The sequence below is a fragment of the Neovison vison genome, chromosome 5 (assembly GCF_020171115.1).
Source record: "Neovison vison isolate M4711 chromosome 5, ASM_NN_V1, whole genome shotgun sequence".
Lineage (NCBI taxonomy): Eukaryota > Metazoa > Chordata > Mammalia > Carnivora > Mustelidae > Neogale > Neogale vison.
In genome coordinates, this window is record NC_058095.1 from 121,158,335 (window position 1) to 121,178,123 (window position 19,789).

Here is a 19,789-nt window from a genome sequence, read left to right on the forward strand (position 1 = left end):
CTCTCCTGCACAAAGTTTAAAAACCCTGCCCTATAGTGACACCAAATGGTGGTAGCTCAAAATACAGAATACAAACAGGGCATTTGTTCAGTTCAACCTTCCTATAAATGCTTTAATCCCTTTGAAGAACAGACAGCTTAAGAGAATTAAGTAATGTGGAGACAAATACTCAAAAACCTAGAATTTTTAATCAAAGAAAGTCTAATGCATCAAGTTTCAAATGCAAATTTTTAGGCATCTTTCCAAACTTCCGCTCATCTTCTGATCCCACTGAATATTCACATATCTGATTTCTCCCACAGTTAAACCACGATACTGTGAGAACAGTGATTTTACCTAATGGTTTACTGATGAAAGAAACTGAAAATATAAAAAAATAGTTATACAACTAAAATCTGGTTCTACTCAAGGGGAGTAAACCTTCAGTAAGTAGGCAATATTTGGGGAGGATAAATGAGGAGGTATTAGAGCTGAAGAGGGAAGGAAGAAATCCAAGAAAAGAGGTAGGCAGGTATATTTTCACTTCTTCACTTATTGATGGAAAGTTAAGGTGAATAAAGGAAGAGGATAGGGCATACCAAATATAAAAAGATATCTCAACAACAAAGAGAGTCCAGAACTGTCCAGGGGAAAGAATATTTCAAATTAAGATTTTTAAAGGGATATTATTTTTCATATGTCAACATCTCCCAGAAAACATAGGACATATAAGTATGGTTTATTCAGCTACAAAAACAACTTAATCGTATCATTAGACTATTAGACCCTGAATTCATAGCACTGGAGGATCAATTCCAAAAGGTACCAGACCACCACCAGCATCACCATCACAACTAGACTACAGAGCACAGATGGGACCAGCCCCAGAGCAGCTTACAACTGTCCTACTCTAACTGGCTAATGTCCAAGTCATAAAAATCGAAAAGAGAATTAGTTCAGAAAGGTATCTCAAGACTCTGAATTATTAAAAGTAACGGATGAGTGACTAAACTCTTTATAGCATGGAAGTACCTGTACCTGGTATTCATGCATTAAAAACTTTTTTTGGATAGTGACAGTATCTCCATTAAAAAATTTTGCTTCCAGTTTCAAGGGAAAAATAAAGTGCATATGAAATACTATGTTATAGAAAACCAGGAGAGAATACAGACATATCAAAGTCAATCAGAGAAAGACAATTATATGATCTCGCTCATATGTGGAATTTAAGAAAGAAAACAGCGTACCATAGGGGAGTCCTAAAACAACACAAAATCAGAGAAGGAGACAAACCACAACAGACTCTTAATCATAAGAAACAAACTGAGGGTTGCTGGAGGGGAGGTGGGTTGGGAGATGGGATAACGGGGTGATAGGCATTAAAGAGGGCACATGATGTAATGAGCTCTGGGTATTATATAAGATTAATGAATCACTGACCTCTACCTCTGAAACCAATAATACATTAATGTTAAATAATTGAATTTAAATTTAAAAAAATAAAATATAAAATATATTTTTAAAAGAAAGCTTCAGAAACATAAAATTTCATGACTATTTGCATAGTATTTCTCAATTGGCTATTTGTATACCATACTCTGTAACAGGACAGAGTCCTAAAAAGTTGTATCTAAATAATACATGACAAAAGTTAAAGCATATTTCTAACTTACATGTTATATCTTATATATTCGAATTGGTCTGCAACTGACATTGGTTACTAGCATTTTGGATGTTTATTTTTGCACATTGCCTTTCTATCAAAGAGAAAATAAACAAATGCCAATGTCCTGGTAGAGCTGCTTTTTATTGTTTTACATAATTCTTTAGTGGAATTAAGATCAATTACATAACACAAACAGCTACAGTGATTTTATTCTATCAAATTTTGATGCTGGTTGAAATGGAACACACCTTTCCGAGAAATCTGTATGTAATTCACATTAATCAAATCAGTAAATTTATATTAGTTGATGAAAGAAAAATTTAAACTGGCAAATAATATAATTGTAGAGTTATAACTTTTTTTAAGTTAGAGATGGAGAACGAGAGAGCAAGAGGAAGGGGGGGGGAGAAAATCTTAAGCAGGCTCCACGCCCAATGTGGAACCTGACATGGGGCATGATCTCATGTCCCTGAGATCCTAACCAAGAGTTGGGACAACAAACTGGCTGAGCTACCCTTAACTTATTTTTGTTAAAATGAAAACAATATAGAAATCACTATCAGGGGGCACCTGGGTGGCTCAGTGGGTTAAGCCGCTGCCTTTGGCTCGGGTCATGATCTCAGGGTTCTGGGATCGAGTCCCGCATCGGGCTCTCCGCTTGGCAGGGTGTCTGCTTCCCTCTCTGTCTGCCTGCCTCTCTGTCTACTTGTGATCTCTGTCTGTCAAATAAATAAATAAAATCATAAAAAAAAAAAGAAAGAAAGAAAGAAATCACTATCAGGTTACAGAACCTGAATACGACAAAGAGCTAAAAGTAAGTCTCTTGGGTGAAAATGAAACATTTTGGGGGTGGTGGTGCAAAGGCAATCCTAACCCTTGCCTATTCCTTATCTGTGAAACATTGATGGTTTTTAGGTAAAAATAATTAGTACTTTAAATCTAAGTTTAGTCAATGAGTAAATATTCTTCTACAAGATCAAAGTCATGTAGGAATCTGCAGTTATCCCAAAGTAATAGCCCATCTTTGATAAAAACATAATTAAATTTATTACTTTAAAAGTGAAACAATATAATCGGAATCAAAAAAATATACATGATCATTATAACCAGCTCCCTAAAACCACCAAATCATGTTACTTATATTACCCTGATAAACTGAAAAAATACCACTCTTTAAAGAAACTTAATATTGAGCTTTTAATTCAGAAAGTACCAAAAACTTCAGGCATTCCACAGTGTTCTATAATTTTTGGCCATCATTTTTTTTTTGGTAATTCTCAAGTACTGTTTAGAACTTTAAGCACGTTTCCCCCCCCTTTTTTTTGGTGAGGGGGAGAGGTGTCTGAGAAATAGAGGGAGACTGGCAGTGATGACAAGTCGCAATGGAAGAAGGTAAAGTTGAAGAACATTACTATTTGACAAAATAAATAAATAAATACTAATACACACACATACACACACACACTGTATTTCCCCTCTCAAATTTTTTTCCTTTCTTCATGAAAGCAATTATGTCTTAAAATTTTAGTACCACACAAACTAGAACTTACAAAAATGTCTTCAAGAACATTCACTATCAACATATAATAAAGCACGGTTCATATTATTTATAGCCAATGTTTTTCAATAGAATTACTCTTTCTACATTAAATTTCATTTGCAATCAGGTACAACCCAGCATAGAACGTGTAGATTCAAGGTTAACTTTGAGCCGAGATGTCTCAAAATGGAAGTGGTCCATCTCTGTCTAAAAATCAAAACTATAAGCTCTAGCACTATGATGTAGTGCTAGAATGTAGTGCTAGTGTGATCTGCTTGTAAATCATGGCTCTTTGAAGTGAACTCCAGATTTTCAAAGAAGGGCATAATCTGGCTATTTTAAATACACCTAAAATAACTGCAAGTTTGAGCTCATTCTTCTGTGAAAATCATTAAAACATGGCAAGAATTTTACATTTTCTCTGTGATGATGCTCAGTGTAAAATGTTACTTGCTAAATATGCATTTTCACATAAGCTTGTGTGTCTTTCAGATTTAATGTGAATGGGAAATACTTTAAAACTGTAATTTTACATTTTGTAATCTTCATTCAAGAGTCAAAAGAGATGGGCAAAAAAGTCTGTGGTTAAAAACTTAATGCAAATTCTCCCTTACTCACTTATTCCCAGTGGAAGACAGGGATCAAATAGGGATCAAAAGAAAGACAATGTGATCAGGTAATAGAATATAAAGCAAAGAAGGAAATACAGAAGAAAGAGAAAAAGAGAAGATAAAATGGTACTCTAAAGAACTGAGTAAGAAAAAAGAAAAACACTTTTGTAAATAAGCTATCAAAATTTTAAGACAATGAATAGGGGAAAACCCTTTATTTTCCCCTTTCTGTGTTCTAATCAGAGTTTTGTGAACTCAGGAAGGGGACAGGTGCTGTGGAGAGGGGTGAGGAGAATGGGTTTATGAAGGGACAGGAAGTAGTTCAAGAGCAAATGCCTATAACATGCAAAATATGGTATGCAGACAGTCCTTTAGTTAGTCAACCCAAATTTTCAAAATTATATCAAATACAATTCTATCATATCCCTGGAAGCTGGTAATAGAACTGAAGATAAAAGGGAAATAAAGAATCTCACATATAAAAAAGAAATGGGAGCACCTGGGTGGCTTAGTTGGTTAAGCATCTGCCTTTGGCTCAGGTTAAGATCCCAGGGATGGAGCCCTGTGTCAGGCTCCGTGCTCAGTGGAGAGTCTCTTTCTCCTTCTCTCTCTGCCCCCCTCCGCTTGTTTCTTTCTCTCTCTCTTTCTCTCTCTCTCTCCCTCTCTCTCTTATTCTCCCTCAAATAAGTAAAATCTTTAAAAAAATTAAAAAGAAATGAAACACTTAAGTATTGTCATGATGACTAAACATAACCAACCTCAAAATGATAATGGAAGGAAAAAAGAACAGAAGAAAGCTTGATAAAATCTTAATTTTAAGTTGCAACTCAGCTAATATATAACATTGGCAAGTATTTTTACCTCTTTGGACCCCAACTTGTATAAAATAAGGAGGCTGGAACGAGATGATTATAAAGGGGTCTCAGATTTTTTCTTAAAAAGGTATTCATTTTTCATCTTCATTGCCAAGAAGGAAACTGTATTTGTAATTCGAGTCCAAAATAGGAGATGAATGGAGGTGAGCGATAGAACAAGAAACTGAAGCTATTCTTGCAATATGTTGGAATACATAGCTTCAGAATAAAACATAAATATACCCTTCTGCCATAGGAGTGCAGTTTTCACCTTACATTCTCACATGAAAGAGAGAAAACACACACACACACACACAAAATCATGTTCATGCTCTTAAAAACTCCTTGGACTTCCCTTAAGGCTACAGTTTCAATATATATATTTGAAATCAAGATAATTTTTCATAAATATCCTGAGGTTAAAAAAAAGCAAGATGGACACTGAAGGTTTATGAAACAATCCCGATGGGAAAAGACCTGACCTTTCCTTTCCCGTGTGGCACAGTACAAAAACCCCCACCCAGAAGAGCAAACGCTGAGAGATGGACGGTACTTACCACAACAGCAAACTGCTCGGGTTCACATAAGTTGTTATAGTCATTCTTGAACTGAGACAATGAACTTAACTGTTCTTGATCAGGAAGATGTTTTATTAGGTTCTAAAAATTAAAACCACAAGAAAATATCTTCACCAAATGTGCTTTTTGAATTCTAGAAAGACTTACTAATCAACTATGGGAAAGAAACCACTGAAAAAGTCAACCTTTCCTTTTGTTTCTAGGTAACCTCAGCCTTGTACTCAGCCTTACACTACATTCTCTGCATCCTGAAAGCAGTCAATTTTCCTCTTCTCTCTCCAGAGTTATATATTCAAATCAAGTGCTACTGAATGTTTATTTGATTAACCATAAAACGGAGAAAGAAAAACTCAACCTACACCAAAGGAACAGATTTCTCACCTGGGTAAATGTGATCAATTACATTTCAGCTTTAGGGAATTAAATGTCAGAAATTTCAGGCAAAGCCAAACATTTTAACGCTTCATTCAAGGGGATAAAAGAAATTATCATACTGCTACTAAAAGGCAAGAAAAAGAAATGAAATTCAGGAAATTTTAATGAAACTGCTTGCAAGATTTAATGAACATGATTACAGTTTTAATAATAAAAATTAAAGTATCTCTAAAACAAACTTTTCTGATGGGAAGGTAAACTTGGGAAGGCACTGAAGACACAGAATGATACACTTTGCATATAAAAAGCCTATAGGGAGCTCCTTTAGGAACTTAAGTACCCATGGTCTTTTGCCTATATCATCAGCTGTCCAGAAACCACAGGCTCTGCGTTATTTCAGCTCCTTTGTCTTTTATCCATGGCCTTTCCCAAGCCACACATTTAGACAAGAGAAACACTCCCAATGGAGAAAAGCCAAATAAACACACAAATTATCTTCCCTGTTAGAATTTTAATGATTACACAATCCTGGAGACAAAGTCTATACAGATCCTCTGTATCAAAATAAAATTGACTATAACAGTGTTATAAGCAAGTTAGTGTCCTGATATTAAAATTAAGAAAAAGAGTGGTTGGTGCTCACATCTCCAGATTATAACATCAGTATACTCTGTACAAACCCAAGTCAAGTATAAGTTATAATTAAGCCTACATCATGCTATATATATATTTATGGGGAAAAACTCCCCCCCAAAAGGTGTCATTAGTTAAAAATAATGTTAGAGGACATTCTGTATCAAAGGAGTTAGATCAAAGAACAAGTTGTGGACTCACTGTGTACCTTTGGAAAAAAACTTGGTTGACTGGCCAAAAACAAACAAAAAAAGTGACAATTTAAGATCATCCCTAAAAAAGTATTATTACTAAAACTACCAACTGAATAAAAGCAATAGAGGATTTTTCCATACAAATAGAAATTTCTCTTATGAAAACTGCCTGAGGCCCAAAGACCTAGTTATTTGTTTCCTTCAACCATTCTAGCTGACAGCTAGATTATTTGAGCTATTTACTAACCAGGTCTCTGAATTTCTTCATGATCCTTTTAGATGACCATCAAATCCCCTTAGATATCTGTAGTTCACATATAATTAACCTTTATCATGAATTTATTAATTTTTCACTTCATTAGCTTTGCTTTGCAATGAAATTCTTGTGATTTATAAGAATAGAGGCCCAAACTTCCTTGGTCTCTCCCTTTATCAAATTTACCATCCTTTCACAAATCTTAAGGTCCTATCAAACTAAACTTTTTGCAGTTGCTCCCACCCCCCAGCTTTTCCCTCACAGCACAGGGAATTATTAGGACCAGAATAACTGACGCCTGCTACATTACTCACATGGTCCTACTGCCTTTTCTACATCCATACTGTTATCCAACCCTGCAGAACCCTCACCTCTACACATGCACACATGTAAGAACCCTTGCCTCCACACATGGCACAGCACTCCCCTAACACAGCCTATAAATCTTAAAATCAATTAATCCTGATCCAGTCATGTTTATTTCATGTTTATGCAAATGTCATTTCCCTTGCCAAACTATAAATTCCACATCTAACTGAGCCTGACGTAATGCCCTGCACATAGTAGGTAAAATAAAATATTTGCTAAATGAATTAATTACTATATGACAAATGAAGGCAAATGGGTCAAGAATGAGATAGAGAACTGACATCAAAAACAGCATACTAAACAACAACAACAACAAACAGCATATCACTGACATCTGGTTATATAGGAATAAGTAATAAGAAAAGACGGAAGAAAGTTATGATTCAGAACAGAACTTACCGAAATGGTGATAATTACCGAGTAATGTTTTCTCTATGCCCTTTTCAAAATTGGCAGTTCTTCACTTTACAATTAGGAACATATTTTTTAAATCAGACTTCAAAGAGCATGAAATTCTTATTTTTAATATAATAATATTCAAACTAAGTCTTTAGATCTTAAATCCCCAAAACTCATTTTATATTAGTAGGTGTGGTAGGCAAGATGACCCAAACCACATCCTCCAAGATGCCCACACCTAATCCCAAGAACTTGTGGAAATATGAGGTTACATGGCAAAGGGAAATCAAGGTTGTTATCAGCGGACCTTAAAATAGGACAATTTTTCTGTATTATCTGAACTGCCAAATGTAACCACAAAGGTTCTTACCAGTGAAAGAGGGAAACAGAATAATGGAGCCAGAGGGAGATGTGATTACGAAAGAAAGGAGAGAGAAAGGCAACATTGCTTCAGAGTTGAAGAAATGTGTCCCAAGCCAAGGAATGTAAGCAGCCACGAGGAGCCAGGAAAAGAATCTTTTTCTAAATCCTGTAGAAAAGAATGTAAGCCTGCCAACACCTTGACTTAAGCATGGTAAGTAAGACACACACCAGATTTCTGTTCAATAGAAATGTAGGCTGATACATTTGTGTTATTTTCAGCTACTGAAGTTGTGGTAAATTGTTATAGCAGCAATAGAAAACTAATATATCAAGAAATTTTACAGAACTGGATGATCGTTGGACATGAACTTAAAAAAATCCAAATTTTTCCTCCATCTCTACCCAAGAGCCACCTGAACATCCAACGCATTCATATAATCAAGTTAAAAGCGACTCTGTAAATATTCAACAAACACATTAGGAAAAACACAAACACGTATTAAGTAGAAAAAATTCCTTTAAGGAACTTGAAGTCTACTCCGAACAACAATGTCCATTTATAGCCAAAAGTAAATTAGATAAAAATCTAGTAAAAAGAAAGTGCCAGAGGATGAAACCTTCAAGAGTTACTGAATCGTTTGTTTGGGAGTCTCAGCGACTCACAGGGCAAACTCCTACTGGGATTATGTCACAGCCATATTGGGAAGACAAGGTAGGAGAGGCAAGTCAAAGGCTGCTAAAGATACCATCTACTGATGTAAATGTCTGAAATAATTTTAAAGATGTGCTGACACTAACAAATAATCTCTGGTTTCATTTTATTGCTAAAAAAACATCCTTTCCCAAGTACATCCATTATAAGAATGAAAGATAGTAAACAGATTATTCTCTCCCTATATATTTTGTGGTTTGATTCACCGGTTTTACATTTTATCAAGATATGCATTATTGATGCCTTATGTGGAACTCAGCAAGTAACTCTGGCCCCACACTCGTGTTCCTTAAATACTACTGTGGGTAAAAACCATTTTGAAAAACCTCATAGCCTCCTGAATGGATTCAGAATGCTATGCCCACGATTTCTAGCACTCATAGGAACACCAATGACTCAAGGGAGGGTTGTTCATGAAGCTAGCTTCAAATAAAGAGAACACTCCCTCTATCTTCTATACCAAATCATAATATGACTTCATAAGTCTAAGAAAAACATATTCTAAAAGAATTATACAAATAAACATTAATTAACATATTACTAAACTGAACTGTAACCAAAACAAAAACATATATGTAAAATTAAACAAGTTGCCTTTCAGAAAGAGTCATTTAAAATAATTGAAATGTAATCATTTTGATAGCATTATATTTGGTTTGCAGTTAAGAGAAGATACAGAGTTTTATCTCCTGGCAAAGCAGAAGTTATGCTAAAACTAATTATGCAGCAATGATTTTCCAGTTGAATGATTTGGTTTAAGAATTTTGCTTCACTTACAAATTTCTATTTAATGAGAAGCTTGCAATGAAATATTGGAATTTAAGCTCTCTGCCAGTTTGTTTACCTGAATCATAGACTCTGCCAACTGTGTTTCATCCACTTCCAATATCATCATTTTGATTTCCTCGTATGGCACCCGAAAAGAGCTCAGGAAGATTGCTAAAAGGAGGAGAGAGAGGCTCATGATGAGTAAGGGAAGGAAAGAATTTGAGACGTAGTTCCATATAAAAAATCAAAAATAATTCATAAAATGAGAGACTTGAAACATTAAATGTAATTACTAGGGGGGAACTTTCATTAGCACATTTTCTACTCTAGCTTTAGAACTACTATTTAAGCAACAGTCCTTTATTATTATGCTGGTTACAAGGTTGATTTTTAATGCTTAGTTATTAGCCTATCACGGAATGGTGCCAATTTTCATGTGATTAAAAAAAAAATCCTGAAATATATTTGGTATGCCATAAAAATATCACATTATAATAAAAAGAACTATGAAACTCCAAGATGCACATGTAATATTTGTCTAAACATGTATGTTATTAACTTATATAATATCTTCCAGCCCTACTAAATAGTTCACAAAAAAATATTTTAAGAAACTGCTAAGTAGTGCACTAACACTATTGTAAGTTATAAGAGCACTTCCCTATTTCAAAATATTATACACAATATCCTAGAAAAATAGCCTCTGCATGTAACTAAAGCTTGAATATCCAATACTGGAAAACAAATTTTCCTGGAAAACTATCCAAATAGATTAGATTGGGTAATATATCCAATATAGATTGGATAAAATTACTAAGAATTTCAACTTTACATTAGTAGTAGTGGGCTACCCCTAGCCCACTAATTTATTTTATATGCTGAACTTATGTCATTTTGTCTGTAGGTATTTTCATAGACAGCGTGTTTGGCAAGGCTGAGAAAACATGGTCTACTTCTTTCATGAAGGCTGTATTCCATATACCCAAGGTACCATGGATCATCTACAGATAAGCAACAAGGGTACCGTATGTGTTCTCATCACCAGCTTTGTTGACACATTTCTGAACTCAACTAGTCATAAATATGGGAAAACAGTGCTAGAAACTATGGATGGGTATAACCCTTAATATCCCAACAAAATGGGCTAACAAAATTGTATAAATGCTATTGCAACAGAGATTAATGGAATTATAACAAAATAACCCTGTAGTAGACAATAAAAAAAAAGCACAAAAATATGCTAACTATATGATCTCAAAGATCATCAGTAATTGATGGGTAGAGAAAAATCTAAATCTATACATCATGTACAAAACAAGTTGTATATGACTGTAGAATTAGATGCAAATATTAATAAAAGTGATTATTAAAAGAAATTTAACATGCCAATTTAGCTTCTTTATGGTAAGAGAACATCTTAAGCATAAAAGTTGATGAAAAATATGTGAAAAGATTGGTATCTGACACCATAAAAGGGAAACCCATTGAAGCATCAAAACAATTAAAAAGCAAGGAAGTTGAGGGGATAAACCCGCCTCAAGACTAAAAGCATTTGTTTTTTCTTCATTTAGGATAAAAAAAGTAAAATGAGCAAAATATATGTAACCTTTATTAAAAGAGTAAGAAAAAAAAAGACAAAAGAAAAATAATAATTTGTTAAACCTTAACATAAGCAAACTGAAAAGGTAAACTGTTAAAATATACCTGAATTGCAAATTTAGAAAGATTAAGCAGAATCTTTGAAATTATTAATTTCTTTTGAGAAGCAATTAATTTCACTCAAGAAACCTAGTCTATGGATACGACACAGAAATATAGAAAAGATTGTAACATTAAATACAAAGATCAAAGAATAAAATAACTCTGAAGCATAACATAGTTATTGAGAGAAAAAAAATACATACTTTTATATACTTAAGCCATTATGGCAATGTGGAGAAAAATGCCCTTGAAATATCTATCTCCTCCATCCTGAAAAGGATATTTTTTAAACTTAATCAGGAAATACCTATCTAGACTATGCTAATAATGTGATTTATGGTGGGGCGGGGGGTTGGGTCGCAGTATTAGCCTGACCTCTCAAGGGTCTGAAAACTAAGGTCAGTCTTGCAGGGGTTCACCCATAACCAAGACCTAGTAAAAATGCCGGATACCAAGGCTTAAGTGAGCCTCCTGGTTGGCAATAATTAGTGGGTATTATTATTCATCATTGCTGGGAGAACCTAGAACTGTCCATGGCTAAAAACTTGACCCTCAGAACTCTCCTGGACTCTGCCCCATGTAACTCTTTCCTCAGCTGACTTTTAATCTGTATCATTTAAGCTTGAGTCAGATAGCTTTCATTGAGTTCTGTGAGTCCTTCTAACAAATTATCATATTTAAGAGTGGTCTAGGGGACCCCCAAACTTGTGACTGGTGTCCAAAGTAAAGATGGCCTTGGAGATTTAAAAAAAAAAAAATTGCAGAAAAAAACCTTATATGACCTCACACACTTTTAAAGAATATATACTATATTTACACATGTGTATATATACACATGTATATATATTATTTTTATATATTATATATAATATACATAATATATAGTATATATTTTATATATATACAACATGTATATATATACAACAGGTATATATGTATATAAATATACATTTGTGTGTATATTTGTATATACAACATGCATAATGAATAGAAGAGTTTACTTTGTGAATGGACATAATTTATTTTTTGTCTTTCTTCTATATTTCTAATTCACCCACTGCTTTCAGGTATTGATTATTATATAGTTAAAATAACATATAATCATGTTATTGTTATAAATAACATGTCTGTATTTATAAAGACTGAACTATGTCGTTTTTATAACTTATGAATAAGATTTTAAAAACATTTGCTCTAAGGTAAAAAAAAAAATGACAGAAGAGTTGAAAATGGCCTAATGTATAACACAAAATTCAGAAGACAAGCCTAGACCTTTAAAAAACAAATTAAAAGTTACTGAGAATATGAGATACCCATTTAAAGCCTCCAAAAGACCCATTAAAGTGAGTATTTTTACTAACATGCATCTTATCCTTCAAAATGTGATTACATAGATCCCAGTGGGAAACTGAGTTCAGTGAAGAAGTGTAAAGTGTGCAGATTTGGAACCAGTCACACATGTTTTCTTCAAGAGAACTTATAAATATTTAAACCTTTACATTAATGCATAGATTCCAGGGTTCCTCCCTTTATAGCTCTAATACTCCAAAAATCTGGTAAAGCATATGAACCTTGTAAAACTCCTAAGACATCTCTTGAGCCTGGAGTGGCTGCAATTCAACCTTTTATGCTGAGCCCAGGGTCTTTGCCAAACCCTTTATGAACTCAAATACAGGGAGAACCTAACACACTTTTGAATAAATAGGTAAATAAAGGAGTAGATTTTTAGATCCTTTCTTCAAAATTCTATCAAATATTTCAGTGAAGAGAAATCTAAGACAGTATCTCAGATCTCCAAGTGACAACATAGAGCCTTGTCACTATCACAAGACTCTTTTCAGAATTCAGTATCTCAAAAGACCAAATTTCACAGACAAAAACCAGCTGTGAATCAGACTATAATTATAGGTTGTTAAAGCTTCTTAAAGCTTGAATCATAACACTTGCTACAATCGAAGAGGGCAAGAAGAATCCAGAAATGGATTACATCATAATATGACATGGTTTAAATTCTGGACTTTTCAATCTTAAATTTTAAAACGTGTTTGACAATAAAATGGATGGATCTATATCCTCTAGCTAAAATAAAATAAAACAAAAATAATATTCTCTGTATAATATGATTTTGTTATCTCTAAACGGGAATAGTATAACCTATACCTACTGACCATTTTCAAAATAAACCAACTTATTCAAGTCACTGAACAGCTATACCCACCCATAACGTTAATGTTCCTACCTCTGTAATAGGGTTATAGTAAAGATTAAAGGACCAAATATAAAACTAACACATAAAGGTAATCAATAATCATTAGCCATTATTAAATTTGAAATCCCATTTAGCACATGTTCTGTCACATGTAAAGAATACCAAAGTCAATTATGCAACTTTGAGTTGGATATCAGTGCTAACTTATCATGGCTGACCCACCTAAAAGAATTCTATTAAAAATGCTACTTCTTGGGGTGCCTGGGTGGCTTAGTTGGTTAAGCATATGACTTTGGCTCAGGTCATGATCTGAGGGTACTAGGGCTCTCTGCTCCACAGGAGTCTGCTTGTCTCTCTCCCCCTGCCCCTCCCCATCCAAGCATTGTCTTTCCCTCTCTCAAATGAATAAATAGATCTGCAGGTAAATAAATAAATAAAATGGTATTTCAGGATCCCTAACGAGGTTATTTAGAGTTCAACCTAGGAATCAGTAACCCAAGTCATGGACACTTTTCAGGAAAAAATCTCTTTCTGATCCCAGAGAATAGAACTTTTTGAGATTATCTAAGTTAATAATGCTTTGAAGTCAATGTTCCTTTAAAAGGGAAAATTCTCTGAAATACCTGTATTATGTAACAGTCCCCCAAATCTCAGGAATCTAAGCATGCGCACATATATACATACATACACAAATCATTTCTAATTCAGACTACATGTCCATTACACATCAGAAAGAGCCCTGATACAATCTTCACATCAGGGTGATGGACACCATTTTTACTGCCATTCTGGGGTGTAGGAGAAAGAACACTGGAGTTTCTCACACCAGCAATAAATGCTTCCACACAAAAGCTATCTCATCTCCACTTACACTGTCATTGACCCAAGCAAGTCACATGATGACATCTACCTTCAAGAGTGTAGGGATGTGCGATCAATTTGTGCCCAGAAACCGAGTAGTATCTTGGCACACCCACAATACAGGAAAGGGATGGCCCTGTCATAGTAAGCAGGAAAGGAAGGAGATCTCAAAACTTTCACAGAAGGAATGCCAACTCTGTCTTTTACGCTTACTGCCTCCAACATAATTCCTTCTTTAATCGATAGCATGGATCTTTAGCCTCACACCAAAGAATTTTTGTTCCCAACGCTTGTTAAAAGCTCTCTTGAGGCATGTAATAATTGAAAGGCAGACTAAAAGCCATGTTAACTTTCCATGCCTCTAGATTCTCCACATTGTATTCCTCTCACAACATCAGAAAGTAATATATACATAGGGTATTATCTCAGTTCCAAGCAAACTATCTTTGATGCATTTAAGTTACGATTAGAAATGAGTTAGAAGCAAAACTCTTTGCCCTCTCCTCCCATAGTAATTCAGTCAGGGAGACAATTTAATACTAACTATTTAGCTCCTGTAACAGTAATTAAATCTAAAATATTTCCAGTCATTACTTTTGAGGAAAGGCTTTGAACTGCTCAGATGGGATAATGGAATTCATTTTATTCATCATCCTAATTTCCATTAATATTCCAACCTCTTTTGTGTGTGATCAAGTATCAAAAATAATAGAGATTCGAAGGTTTAAAAGAAAAAATCTGCTACCACTTTTTAAAATGTTATGTCATCACCTAAATTTCTTAACTTGTTATTTATATACTTAGACAAAGTATATAGAAGATAGATTTTAGAATATATCCAAAATATAAAGATTTTAGTTATACAAGATATATTTTTATTCTAAATACTTTTCTTAGCTTTATTTTCTAATACATATTAATTTTTTGAGGAATTTAACCCATAAATAGCCTAAAGGAAAGGAATTATCTTTAAAGTTATTAAGCAAATCATAAAATATTACAATAATGAAATGAAAAAGAAGTCATAAAGAAAATGAAATAATTTATAGGAATCATACGTACAAAGGTTCTGGGCAATTTTAGAATCTAAAAATTTAAGCTCCTTAATTTTTTTCTTGATAGCTTTCTTCTCTTCAAAATCTTCTTCTTCTCTTCTCTCTGTAAAACCAAGGATAGATCCACGTCATTCAGTAGCAAAAGGACAGGTTGTGAACTATTATTTAAAAAACAAAAAAAAAAAACAAAAAAAAAAACCAACAACAACAAAAAAGATAGAATTCTGTTAAATAACGCTGTTAAAAAAATAACACCCCAAGACCTATAATGTTTCGGATAGGCACTGATCGTTCTTATGCTACAAAACCTTAGAGTAGATACTGGAAGGTCTAACAGCAAAAACAGAACTGATGTGCTTTATTAGAAACCAATGCCACTGGGTACAAGAATGAGTATACTTAGCTTATTTGAACAACATGCCAAACACGATTATAAAAATAAGTGTACTTATACTTAGGGTAGGTTAAGAAGTTAGCTCTAAGAGTGCTAAACAATCACACAGCTAGTTTATGTCTGAGAGATCACACGTACTTAAATTAAAAACATAGCTTCTACTAAACTGGAAGAGTAGGTGATTTATAATTTGTTTTCCAAATCTTTGAAAACAGTCAAAATTTGACCGCTAGTTTATTTTATTTGAGGACTTCAGAAGCAAAAAATGCATCTGAACCCCCTATCCTTAGTAAAAAGTCAGAGAATAAATGTATCATGCTAAATATCAATCCAAGACCTGTCCTTACAGCAAGGTACAGGACAGTCAAGGTTAAGAGCTGGAACCAATAGTGATCCTATCATCTTCCCTCTCCTTTGTATCCACAGATACCACTTCTGGGTCAAAGCCAGTCATCTTGCAAAATTAGGATCTTGATAACAAAAAAATAATGGACTGGGGGCACCTGGGTGGCTCAGTGGGTTAAGCCTCTGTCTTCGGCTCAGGTCATGGTCCCAGGGTCCTGGGATCGAGCCCCACATGGGGCTCTCTGCTCCGCGGGGAGCCTGCTTCTCCCTCTCTCTCTGCCTGTCTCTCTGCCTACTTGTGATCTCTCTCTATGGCAAATAAATAAAAAAAATCTTTAAAAAAAAATGGACTGAAGTGTTTTAGGTATGTCCAAATAAATCACGAATACTAGGGAAAAAGAGCTTCCAAAAGCATCTTCATATATATAAGATGGCACATTATCACTACATTATATCAAAAAAGACTATTATAATTACATGCTTCAGTACACAGTGTGAGACAGGGATCAACATTTATATTTTTCAAAATATTTATTAAGTATTTTATTAGTCATCTTTCTCAACTGATTTCATATTACACTTTTATCCTATACTTATTTTTCTGGGCGTCTAATTCTGTTTCACTGTTTGAAGTACTATACTTTAATTGAATGTTCAAATTATTTTTCTTCCGTTTTTAAATTTTCTTCCCTTTTCTCATTTATTTTTCCACATGACCATTAGAACAACTCAAGAGTTCCAGAAATAAAATTCATTTGAATTGTATTTGACTCATGAGGCATTTGTAAATAGATTCAAGGAAATTTGATATGTTGACAATTTTCAAAATTCCCAGTCATCAACATGACATGTGTTTATAATTATTCAACTCAGCACAGTGTTCTTTGTCGGCAACCTGTACATTCATTGTTTGTGTTAGAGGTCCTGAATATATCTAAATTATATACTCTTAAATATTCAGATGAGAGACAGAGAGATTGGTTAATTCTATCTTTCTCACTGTACTTCACAACTAGTTACTGCTGGAATATAGAAACTTTGTTGAATTTTACATTGTTTTATAATCAGCAACTTTACTTATTCTTTCATTCAAATGAATATTAAGCACCAATTAAAAGGGACCGTGCTACGCAATATAGATATAATGTTAAACAAAACAGAGACATCTTGGCCTCACAGAATCTAGAGACCCATAGTGGTGAGTGAGAAGCAAATGTCAACTACAATACCTAGATAAGTCTGCAATGTTTTGATAAGAACCACACTAGAATAAAGAACCTCATAACCCATACTTATCAGTGACCGTCTTCATATAATAAATGATACCTAATCAAAAGCTTGAGAGAGAAAAGGACTTAGGCATGAGAGAAGGTTTTGGGGTGGTAGGAAGAAGGATCAGGCAATGAAAGGATAGTGTCTGAAGGTGTCAAGTTGCAAGAACTTGAAAGGCACAGAAAGAAGTGAGAACAATAAGGGCAAAGAATATTGTCTGGAAGTAAAGGACATGAGAAACTACCATAGGTACCATATCATGCAAAACCATAGGTACCATATCAAGCAGGTACCGTATCATGCAAAACCTTTTAAGTGAGGTTAAGAAATCTGGATTTTATCCTCCACGCAATGAAAAGAGCCACCTAGGTTCAAGTATGTGACAGACATCAAAAGAATTGCATTTTAGAAAAAACTCAGGCTCTTCAAAGTGAAGTGAAAGAATGGCAAAAGTAATACAGAAATCCAAAGGAGAGTAACTGGTGCTCTCATCTACAGCAGCAGCCACTGGGATGAAAAGAAGGGATGATTTCCAAGAGTAGAATCCAGCCCACATCAGTTTCCTGAATTCCAGACTGAACATCCAAGGGCCTACTCTCAACATCATCTCTACTTGGATGTCTGGCGGGCACCTTCACTGCAAATGAACTGAGCAGAATATGGGCAAAGGGATAAGAAGCAGCAAAGTTTTCTGAGAGACAAAACAGGATTAAAAACAAACAAAAAATAAAAAACAAACAAACAAAAACATACACACACACAGTAGAAATCTGATAATCACTCTCTTAACCAAATAGACTGATTAGGGTAAAACCTAATAATAAATAATAATAAATATATTAAAAAATAAATAACAAAATATATAAATATATAAACATAAATAAATAAATAAATAAATAAATAAGCCTAATAATAAATTTGGATAAAACCATAATAAAATGTGAGGTTGAAAAAAAAAAAAAAATGAAGCCAGATAACAGACTGCCTCAACTCAGTGTAACACCAGTGAAAATGTTTATGCAGAAGTCCTGATAAAGCAGGATCCAAATGTTGTTAGCAATAAAGATGCATTCAAGAGGAATATGAACAAATGAGGATGTTTAATGGAAATGAAGTTCATACACAAAATCTTATTTCATGTAGCCATGGTGACATCATTTCTGTGAGCTACTAGCCAGGACAGAGTGTGGAGTCTTGCAGGCAACTCGGGCCGGGCGTCTCCAACCAGATCCTGCGTCTCCAGCCCCACCATATACCCACCACTGAACCTCACCATGGCTTACATCCCTCCTCTAGGACCTGGGGATACTGGACCTCAAAGAGAAGCTGTGAGAAGGAAATAGAATAATAATGACCTTCCCGTAACCTTCCCACAGCCTTCACGGTGACAGGGAAATAAGAGACAAGAATCAGAGGGCCCAACTAGAATTCATGAGCTGACAGAGGATATTTTGGACTCATCCCATCCACGGGTAGAGCTCTTCTTCTAAGACTATTATAAAATACACTTTCACTAAAAAGACTCGATTTTCTCAAGATGAAGCTCTGCATCATAAAGTCAGACTATTAGTGCTGTCTATACTTGTGATCTAGCTTTTCTGCCATTAGAGGTCTGTGTTTAATCTTATTTCCTAGAGATGTTGTGTAAGAAGGCGTTTTTCCAACAGAAGATTAATACTGTTCAAAAATGGTTCTGATCACTAACACAGCATATGCCGCATTTTATGAGGGTTTTATGTCAGAATGAAGTCAAAGATGACAAAACTTTCTATGTTGCCAAGAGCCATGAACTGAAAAAGTCTTTTTTAATTACATTTTCTCTTTATTCTTTTTCTATTTTCAAAGTTTCAAAAATAGCAGCAAAATTATATAAAGAATCTCCTTTCAAAATCTTTGCTTTCATACTAAATTTTCCATTAAAAATCATAATTCCATGGTACATGGTTATACAGTTTATTCCAGTTCATTTTCCATTATGCTCTAATCAGAGTCATTAAAAATGTGACTTTTTTCAGGAGTAAGATTCCACATATTCTATCATATGTTATCTCACCACTGCAAAAACTTCTAGAGCACACAGTTCTAAATGTGTAAGTAGCTAGTGGAGGCACAAAAGGTAATAGCACGGTTTTCTCTTTCCATAATGGAATATTCTAAATCAATGAATGCTACTAATAATTGTTTATTCTATTTTTATTGGTGCTTCCTGGGTAACATAACTCATGTCAGTATGCTTTTAAAATACTACACATTTCAATTTTTTTCTGGTATTCATTTGGTACAAATGCTATTAAATTTTATATGTTAGATGTTCACAATAAATTACCTTTGTTCATTAGATTACACTAGCCTTGAGAGGATAAAAGGAAGTGTACCCGATTAAATAAGCATGCTCTGTGACACTGAGAGAAGCCAATAAAATCAACTCAGCTATAGAAATAAAGCAAACATATATCATGTATTTAGGAAATGACAACTGAGGCCTAGCACAATCTTCATATAAGGCAAAAGGCAGAGGCAGGAAGACATCCATAAACTACAGATTCTTTGCAATAATGGCACTTGTTTTTCTTCTAGCTTTCTTACTGTTCAGGTTCTAAGATGCTAACAGAGAGTGTCAAGACTTTATAGTGTCCTGATTCTAGAAGAACCATC

The 19,789-nt window shown here is 34.3% G+C and overlaps 1 protein-coding gene across 2 annotated transcripts in view; it reads right to left on the minus strand.

Moving 5' to 3' along the window:
• Positions 1 to 19,789, minus strand: part of DIAPH3 (diaphanous related formin 3) — a 512,938-nt gene that overhangs the window by 262,396 nt on the left and 230,753 nt on the right. For both annotated transcript variants that reach the window (XM_044249843.1, XM_044249842.1), the window contains 3 exons: positions 15,131 to 15,226; positions 9,374 to 9,468; positions 5,208 to 5,309 (listed from right to left, as the gene is read on the minus strand). In XM_044249843.1, the coding sequence (XP_044105778.1) occupies positions 5,208 to 5,309; positions 9,374 to 9,468; positions 15,131 to 15,226 (293 nt within the window). The remainder of the gene's footprint in view (positions 1 to 5,207; positions 5,310 to 9,373; positions 9,469 to 15,130; positions 15,227 to 19,789) is intronic.